The sequence below is a fragment of the Anser anser genome (assembly GCF_964211835.1).
Source record: "Anser anser genome assembly, contig: HAP1_SCAFFOLD_127, whole genome shotgun sequence".
Taxonomy (NCBI): domain Eukaryota; kingdom Metazoa; phylum Chordata; class Aves; order Anseriformes; family Anatidae; genus Anser; species Anser anser.
Genome location: NW_028153864.1, coordinates 4,728 through 14,938, shown reverse-complemented (window position 1 = coordinate 14,938; position 10,211 = coordinate 4,728). Strand labels below are relative to the sequence as shown.

The following is a 10,211-nucleotide window of genomic DNA, read 5'->3' as shown; positions in this document are numbered from 1 at the left end:
TATTTGGAATTTTTCAGCAATTCAGAAAGGGTCAGTTGATTTTGTTCACTTCTATTATTAACCCAGAAACATGTAGAATATTAGACATCCTTTGTCAACTAACAGAACTTTATTTTATTATAATGTCTTTTAGTGAGGGAAGATTTGGTCAGCTGCAGATTTTCTACAGCACTTCTGAGACTGACGTTGTAGCTCTTGCTGTGGAGCAAGGTCAGGATATCCTGGCCTACTACGAGCCTCCTGTACAAGGAATTCCTGACAAACCATCCAAGACCAGAGTGAATGTGTCAGCAGCAAGTGACCCTGTGTATTCCTGTGCAGCTCAGTGCCTAAAAGAACAAGCATGTTCAGCCTTTACATTTTCCAGTGCCTCAGGGATTCCTCTCTGCCTTTGGCTGACGTCAGATATCAGCCCATTAACTAACAACACTTCAGGGTTCCGGACCTACAAGAAAAACGTTACCAGTGCATTCGCCCTCTTCAGCACACAAGCCATCGCTGGCAGTGATTATGAACCTGTTACAAGACAGTGGGCCATAATGCAGGAAGGGGAAGAGTTTGCAAATCTAACAGTTACCATACTGCCTGACAGCCTGCCAGAACTGGATGAGAGATTCACTATAACCCTTTTGAAAGCAGAACTGATGAACGTCTCAGCCAGCTCAAAAAACCAACCAACCATAGGACAGCCAAATACCTCCACAGTTATCATAATGATGAATGGAGACGCATTTGGAGTGTTTAAGATCTACAGTGTAAGTCCCAATGCAACAGAGAAAGGTCTGTATGTTGAAGTAGAGGAACGTCCTCAGACCAACGTGCAGCTAATGATACACAGAACAGAAGGCAGCCTGGGACAAGTGACAGTGGAATGGCGTGTCATTGGTGGGACTGCTACTCCAAACTTGGATTTTATAGGTGTCGGTGAGACTCTGGTGTTTGCTGAAGGTGAGACAAGCTCTCGTTTTGGCTTCTGTTTTGTAAAACTAAGAAAAAGAAAAAAGAACGTGACAAGTACACGATACTGTGGATGTTTTGACAACTGATATCTTCTTCTTAGGCTAAATTTTCCTGAATGCTAAGGATACACGTGCAAAAGAGTATGGTTGTTCATTAGCATGTAGCATTATCTTGCAGAACACACACAGTGGTAGCAAAGCACAATGAAATATCTAAGCACAATAAATACCTAAGGGTTTTTATTAAAGAAATATTGCAGTATAAATATTGCACTATAAAGATTTCCTTTACCACATAAGTAAGGATTAATAAAGTCGAAGATAGTTGTTACAGCAAGGATAATGGAAATGAGAATCAGGCCTAAGTGGTCTTTTGTTAGCCCTCGGTCACTACAGTACTAATTTTTCATGACATCTCTTTAAATTCTGAGATCATATTGTAACATAACAAAACATATTTAAACGTAACATAACAGAACATATTTAAAAGAATTGCAAACAGGACAAACAAGTCCCTCTCAGACATTACTTAAGTACCATGCAGCATGCTGTATTTTATGCTGTATTTTATTTTTTCAAAGTCTGAGTTAATCGAACTGATATTTTGAAAGCAATTTCCAGGTGCGTAGTAAAGATTCTAGTGTGCTAGCTTGATAAATCATCTGAATAGTAAGGCATGGCTGCTGGCAATGATTGTGAGGCTGACATGTAATTACATTACCCGTTATAAGTTTAGTAAAAACTGATTTTGAAGTATTTTGAAAGACAATCTAGCAGGAAATACATATGTATTCTGTAAATTGATATTCTAATGATCATAAAACACAGCTGGGTTATGCACACGCACTGAACAACAGGATTGTGTTGTAAATTTTAATGGATATATAGCGACTAGAGATTAACGGTGTTTGCTGCTTACATTATTATTCTTTGATAGTCCCAAAGGCAAGGAACTAACAAAATGTCATCCCATTTCAATGCATTCCCTGGCTCAGTAAATGTACTCATATTGAATGTACACCCTTGTGTAAATGGTTCATCGGAGAGCTTAGCACCTGGCAATTTATTTTTTTTTCAAGAATGATATTCCCCTTTTCTAAGTTAAATTTTAAAGTCATAGAATTTGTAATGAAAATAAAGAATTCTAGGCACTCCGAAATAATTCCTATATAATTAATTTCTACATAGTATATTTAATGATGTGATCGTTTTATTGGCTTAATGTGACTGATCAATAGTAATTAGATAAAATTTCATAATGACATTCACTGACTTCCAGAAAGGTAAATAAGTTTGTTTCATGCAATTTTAATATATTTTATGTATTTAATTATTTTCAAAATGAGATGATTGAGTCTTTTTACAAGGTGGTTTCCAAGTGGACACACGGTTGTATACGTTCTTCTCCTTGTAGGTGAAACAAAGAAGATGGTCACGCTGCCCATTATAGATGATCCAGAGCCAGAGGATGATGAAAGTATTGAAATCAGCCTGGTCCATACTGAAGGAGGGAGTCGAATTTTGCCCAGTTTTGACACTGTCACAGTGATTATTCTGGCAAGTGACAATGTGGCAGGAATTATAAGCTTCCATACAGCCTCAAGATCTGTTATTGGTTGTGAAGGTGTGTTCTTTGTGTTGACCACGCTCAAATTTTAATGCCAGTTTCCATCTTTGTGCTTTCAGTTGATAATGACTCACAATGATTGTGTTTCACTGTTCAGAGAACACCAGCAAGAAGTGAATATCCACATACCTGACATGTACTTTGAACTCTTGCAAGCATTCATAGAATCACAGAATGCTTAAGGTTGGAAGGGGCCTCTGGAGGTCATCTGGTCCTTTCCCCCTCAAGCAGGGCCACCTAGAGCAGGTTGCTCAGGACCATGTCCAGGCTTTTGAGTATCTCCAAGGAGGGAGACCCCACAATCTCTCTGGGCAACCTGTGCCAGTGCTCCCACACAGCACAAAAGTGCTGTCTGATATTCAGAGGGAACCTCTTGTGCTCCAGTTTGTGCCCGCTGCCTCTTGTCCTGTCCCTGGGCACCACTGACACGAGCCTGGCTCTGTCCTGTTCCACCCTCCCTTCAGGTATTGAAGGACACTGATGAGATCCCCCTGAGCCTCCCCTTCTCCAGGCTGAGCAGTCTCAGCTCTCACAGCCTCTCTTCCCTTCCCTTGATCACCTCGGTGTCCCTCTGTTGGAGTCTTCCCAGTACGTTTAGGTCTGTCTTGCACTGGGGAGCCCAGAGCTGGACCCAGTGCTCCAGGTGCAGCCTCACCAGTGCAGAGTAGAGGGGAAGGATAGCTCTCTCAGCCTGCTAGGGATACTTGGCCTAATTCAGCCCAGAATGCCATCAGCCTTCTTAGTAACAAGGCATGTTGCTGGCTCCTGCCCAGTGCAGTGTCCAGCAGGACCCCAAGCCCTTTCTGTCAAGCTGCTCTCCATCAGGGTGCACGCCCTGGTGCCTGGGGCTGCTCCCCGCCAGGGGCAGGACTCTGCCCTTCTCTTTGTTGGCCTGCACGAGGCTCCTGCCAGCCCGCTTCATGAGTGCCAACATACACACACCTAATAGTCATAAGCAAATCAGATCTATCAGCGACTTACAAAGAATTTAAAATATTCTAGAAAACATTCCTGCAGAAACACTAGGGTAACATCTTCCCTTTGTCTGTCCCATGAACCTGATGTTTTTTTATGGCAGATGATTTGGGAAGTAGCAATTATAAGAGAAAGCAAACATTTGAGAAAGAACAATAATAATTTGGTATGTACTAAACATTTCTACTATTGTTTTAAAGAATACACGGCATGTTTCATCTACAGTTTGATGCAGTTTTGCATAGGATGATAATAGTACTGGTGGTGATTGCTTTAGGTGGCCTTTGATGGAATCTCAGTGTATTGCAGTATCACGTTTCTCTGATGTTTGAACTGATGGGCAGGGAAAGTTCACAAAACAGGAACTTGTCCCCTAATGTGTGCACTACATTTTCTGTTTGAAGAAAAATGGCTTTCTCAACCAAAGGTTTTTTGTTTTGTTTTCCCAACATGAAAGGGCATCATAACCTTTGGTTTTTTATCTAGGTATGGTTTGTGTTAATTCTGTGCCAAGCCAGATGTGATATGATTAGCTAAGAAGAGCTGTTAATGAGCACAAGGAATTAATACAAACTGTCTCAGTCCCAAAGTCCCTGAATACTTTCAACTGGTTAAATGTTATTCATAGCATGCTACCAAATGCTGGCTGCTTGAAACTGAAGTACTTGGCTATAGTTCTATTATTATATATAGTTATTATTATATTATTTTTCCAGGTTGTGAAAAGAAATAGTTCATTGCCTTCCAGCCAGAAACAAAACAAGTGAACTAAGTGTCTTTGATTAAAAAAAAAAGAGAGAGAAAAAGGGAGAAATAGAGAAAGAGCAAAAGAGCTAAGGCATTTAGATTATTTTAGTTTGTCAAAATATTTTTTTCATTCGAAAGCAAAATTTACCAGACATAAATCCAAATATCATTACTTTTACAGTTATTGTGTTATTGAAAATTTTCTGTTAAGTGAATACATTTTGTTTTCACAATGTGCATGTTATTTTTTACCTTATTGAGGATAAGTGTAGTATTTTTTTATTGGACAGGGGTCTGCGACAGTTGTGTAACTGTATTACAAGAAAATGCACTGCAGTAGCTTAAAGTAATGAGGAAGAGGAGAGCGGCTGATGCTCCCTTCTTCACAGCGATAAATACCCACCTCTTTGTTTCTCTATGTAAGAGATGCATCACTTATTAAGTCACAATGTAGAAATGTAAAAGTATGGATAAGGATTAAATATTAAAAAAAATATTGAATTTAGCCTAATAACACTTTCAATCTTCAGAAATCAATTAGTGTTCATATTAGCATTTCTTCTGGATAGGAATACCAAAAAAATCTTGGTAAAGCTGGTAGGAAACATGGATCAGTAAATAACTACTTGGAATCTGTAATAATGACTTCAAGTTTCTTCTCAGTGTTTGGATTATAGTGGAACAGCTTTCTATATCATAAAGCATTTTTCCCAGTCTTCAATGAAAATTCATTATAACTTATAGAGATATATTGAAATAAGCTTTGCCTTATTTGTGTGTGTGTGTGTTTTCCCAATGGTACTAAACCATTGAAACCACTTTTCTTTTAAATCTTTATTTCTTTGTAATGGATATGCAAAATTCTCAAATAGAACATAGTGGATTGCAGTGCAGTGTTAAACACTGTAATGATTTAGCCTCAGAGGAACCTGTAAATTGGGAGTCTACCATCCAGATATTTGACTGTAGAAGTGGAATCCTTGTGATATCAATAAATTTTGAATTCCTTAATTTTCTTAGAAGCAACATGGACCAACTTAAGCCAAAGATGTCGACATCAATGTCGACATCAATGTTGACATCTCTGAGACTTAACTGAAGTTTGAAATGTTGGGGCTGAATAGCACATTTATGTATTTGAAAATGGGTGTATACAGTTTTTGTATTACTTCTTTACAATATTAAATTTTATTTAAGTATATTAAGGGCTCTTGAAGTTAAGAATTCCTTTCTCTTTCATTGGTAGCCAATATACATGCATATCTCTGACTCTTCCTTACAAAAAATAAATGTAACTAGAAAATTTTCAGATTTTTCTTGCCAGTTTTAGCTGTACAATGCTGTACAATTCTGTAAGGTAATACAGTAGAATAGCAAGACAGCATCCTAAGTTGCTGCTCTCTAAATTGCATAATCAAAGGGACTAGTTGGGCAGCATAATGTTATTATAACATTATCTTATGTTTTGTTAATTCTTCAATAAGCAAAAGAAATCTCATGTATTGTTTTCAAAAATCTCAGAATTGTAGATTTCTGCATATTTCATGTCTCTGAAAGCCAATGCAGGACAAAATGTGCTGTTGAACTTAAATTCTGTGGACCTGAAAAATGCATATGAAATATGAATGCCATGTACCTACCTATTATAAATAACCATCTGTCCTCTATTGTGAATGTTTTGCAAAATATTGCCTACTGATCTATTCCATGTTGATATAACATGCTAATTTCACATGTCCACATTTAAAATATTTAATGGAAATTTTGTGAAAAACTTGTGAATATAAAACAATTTCCACATTTTACAAAGCCTACTAAGAGGTCTACTCTTTTTAATTAAAGTGCCTTTGGGGTTAAATGTTATAAATGTGCAAAATACCATAGTATTTGCTTCCTTTATATGCACATTGTCCAGCAATACTGATTACCTCTGAGATTATAAGAAATTATTAACATTTTCTGAATGTTTTGTTTTCTAACAGTGACCATATTTGTAAGTTCGAACTCACATAAATGGAACTTACAGATAATTATAAGCATTTTTTTCTGCATGCATTGAATAAAGTCACAAGACAGTGCAAATGTTCAGATAATGTGTATTCTTTCCAGGGAACTGTTGTAGAAAACTACTATTATTGTTGGTACATACAGTAGTTACTGTTTTGTACAGTTTACAGACTTGTATTGCTCTAATGTTTGCGCATGTTTTCATGAACATTCCCTTTCTAAGTTATTCATCTATACCAAGTTCCCTCATATGTTCATAATTATTTCCAAGTGTGAACTAAAAACAGAAAAAAAAAAACTAGAAGAGTTTTAAGTTTAGGTTTTTCTTTTCAGCATTAAAAGTGAATGTGGTATATAACTACTGTGAAATTCAAACTGACAAAAATAGCAATATCTTTCAGGAAAAATACTTTAACTGTGTGATGCATGTTTTTGACCTCTCATTTTTATAACCAACATGTAGAAGAGGAGACCCTGAAACACTGCATCTTGTCCTTTATTCCTAGGAGAACAATTACAATTCCACATCGTAAGAACTCCTCCAGGACTGGGAAATGTTACTGTTGAGTGGAAGATAGTAGGACATAATGTAAAACAAAATTTTGCAAACTATTCTGGAATACTTTTTTTTCCTGAGGTAAGTCCATAAACAGTGATGTTGGCTACAGGAAAATAGTGTGATTAGAACTGATCTGAGAAAAAGTGTGCCTTTTCAACAGTCCTTCTTTCTTGGTTTGATTATTTAATTTCTCACTTTTTGACTTACAAACTGGAGGGAGCTTACAATTCTTGATACTTAACTCTTCTTAAAGAAATTGTTCAAAATACTTGTCATTATGATATCACTTGTGTTTTATAAAATAATGGCTAATCAATTTACCCTTAAAACAAATAGGGGACGTTGAATACAACATTGTATGTTGATCTGCTGGATGACCATATTCCTGAAGAAAAAGAAGAATACCAAGTCATCCTATACAACATCAAAACAGAAGGTAATGCAGAACTATAGCCAGCTACATCTTAAAAATACCATTTAATAATATAATATTTTTAATTTTATTATTTCATTTTGGAGGTATAGGACTGAGCAAACTGCAGCTGGTGCAAAGTACGCAAAGTTCATTAACATTTTATTGAAATAGGCTTGGTCCTTATGTATGTATATATAAATCCCACCGTGTCTCCACAAATACACTTAAATGGTTTTCAATCCTGATTTAACTCTGCCTATTTAATTCAATGGTTGTTTCTTCCCTTAATCTTAATGCAAACTGAGTTTACTAATATGTCATGGATAGAGTTGCCATGAAACATGCAGATATTTTTATCTTTTTAAACAATCTTGTCAAGCTGCAGACTTACTGATCTGTCCCTGAATTCAAGGTGGTCAGAATATTTTATTCTTGCCATTAAAATTATAGTGAGAAAAGAAGCCTTAAACTGCATCCGTTCTGAAATACCTTTTTTCAAACTGAAATTAATGTCCAAACACCAAACTAACTTGACATGGATTGTGTTGCTGCGAGGTGCCTTATCAACTTCCGAGAGTCACTGTGGCCCAACGGGATGAGCAAAATTATTCATCAAAGCAATAGTTGGAAAACATATCAGTTTATTGATGTAATGATTGTGAAGTGGAATATAGTTTTAAGCTTTTGGAGGTACTTCCTGGGAAAATGGTTTATTTCCTTTTAAAATATAGGGAAGTTGATATTTGGCACTGGCCTGTTAAGTTTTCTTATTTTTTAATACATTTTTGTGACTTTGTACTTGGTATGCATAAAATTTCTGTTTCTATTTGTTATAGAATGTAAGTATATATATGTGTGTAGGTCCCACACCATCCACATACTTCAGTGAGCTTTGGTTTCGTGGTATTTGCATGGCTACTGAACGTTATTTAAATGTAATATTAACAATAATGTAAGACAAAAATATTAGTTGCATAACACTTCATTCACTGCAGTCCACTGATTCTCTTGCAGGAGTTTCTTCTACAGGTGCTGCTGTTTTGGATAGTCAAGGATATGAAGCTGTTCTAACAGTAGAAGCTAGTGATGAACCACATGGAATTTTGAATTTTGCTTCCACATCCAGGGTGGTTTTAATCCCAGAAGAAAACAAAACAATTCAGCTTTTTATTAACAGAGAATTTGGATCTCTAGGTCTGTATAACAACTCCAAGAGAAAGGAAGTTTTGTTTTGCTTATCATTAGGCAAATAAAAGCCATGATAATGAAAGTTTGGAAAAATCTTTGTTACAGTTGGTATTTTTTTCAGAACTTCTAAGCTTCTTTCTGCAGACTTGGAAACTAAATATTACTTATTACTAGAGTCATAATCCTCATTAATACAGCAAGGGATCTGAAAGCTGTAACAATCAGGTGGCTATTAAGGTTACCATATTTTTGTCTAATGAGTCTGTCTCAAAGCATTAGTCTCTTCAGAAAAAATAAAAAACATGAGAAAAGTGACATGTACACACATCCCACATATTTTTTCTCTGAATTTCAGGAAGTCAGCACCTTAGGAATGTCACATGGAAAAAGTTGTGTCCAGACCATTGAATTCAATTTATGTCTCCTCTGACAATTTCTGATTCCTCTTTGAATCAATTTATCCATTAACATCCTTTAAACTATATAGTATTCAATTCTACAATACAATAGTGTGCTTCATGAAAAAAAAAAATGAATCTTGTGTTTGTTGCCTGAAAATAGCAACTTATGTTGTGAGAAAACATGTATAATAATTTCCTATTTGCCTTTTTGGACTATATTTACACCTCGGTGATAATCTGGCTGTTTCTTTTGCCATACTTGTTTTGAAATGAAGTAACATTTACAGTGCTTTTCAAGATCTGGAGACACCAGAGAGTTTTAGAGACATTTTAATGACACTATTTTTCCATTTATTTTTTAATACCAGTCCATACTCTAGTGTACTCTTTGAACACTATTCAGTAAACTAATGTTTTAAGATAATTGTTCATAGTAAGTGCAAGATCTCTCACTGAATTAAAATAAGCATCGTTACTTATTTATTAATTAGGACTCTTTTATCTCTTACATTTTATTTCATATAGAGCAGCTTTTAATTTCATCTATCATTTTATTTCAGGTTCATACTCCTTATGTTTGCCACTTGACTTACCCTACCAGATTAGCGAGAGGTGGCTTTATTCTCAAAACTATAATGTATAACTTTTCTGCTTGGTAATATTTATCCGTGTGTCCCCTAATTTTGTTCTCTATTGAAGTTTGTCAATCTACCCAGGAAAGTATCTAGATTTATTAATCTGTGTTTCCCAGCACTGTCTTTAGAGCCTTTCTTAGATATCTGTCATTCCCAAAAAGTGTCCTTGTTGCAAAAACTCATATTAATGGTACATGAGATGTCCCAGTTAGTCTTTCAGCAATTTCATATTTATGGTCCACAGAACTTCAAATTTCTGGATGCATTTGGACCCAATGATTTTTGAGTCCTATGCAGACAGACAAGTCAGCAAAGGTCAAATTGAAGGCATATTGATAACGGTAACAAAGGTACACTAGCTCCAATGTACTTTGGATAACTCTTTTAATCCTTCTGTTTTGCAGTTAGTCTTTTTATTTTGTGGATGAGAATTTGATCTCTTGTCTTTATCCATTCCAGTGAACATTATATAAGAACTGAAAAACAATTTTTTTTTTCTTTTTTTTTTTCTCCTCACAAATTAAACAGGTACTATCAATGTTACTTATGCCACAGTTACAGGATTGCTCACTGTAAGTAATCAGACAGAAGAGACTGTGGCTGAACCAGGAGCTGATTATGTACCTGCTTCTGGCTCACTGATTTTAGAAGAAGGAGAAACATCAGTTGCCATAAATATTACTATTCTAGAGGTAACC

At 35.9% G+C, this 10,211-nt stretch overlaps 1 protein-coding gene across 1 annotated transcript; it reads left to right on the top strand.

Moving 5' to 3' along the window:
- Positions 1-107: 107 nt before the first annotated feature.
- On the top strand, positions 108-8,542 carry LOC310891289 (adhesion G-protein coupled receptor V1-like; the record flags this gene model as incomplete). The annotated part of the gene is made up of 5 exons (XM_083853551.1): positions 108-948; positions 2,374-2,583; positions 6,822-6,952; positions 7,211-7,310; positions 8,304-8,542. Exons 1-5 carry the CDS (start codon positions 123-125, stop codon positions 8,540-8,542), a joined length of 1,506 nt encoding a protein of 501 aa, XP_083709677.1. The 5' UTR covers positions 108-122.
- Between the last annotated feature and the right edge of the window lie 1,669 nt (positions 8,543-10,211).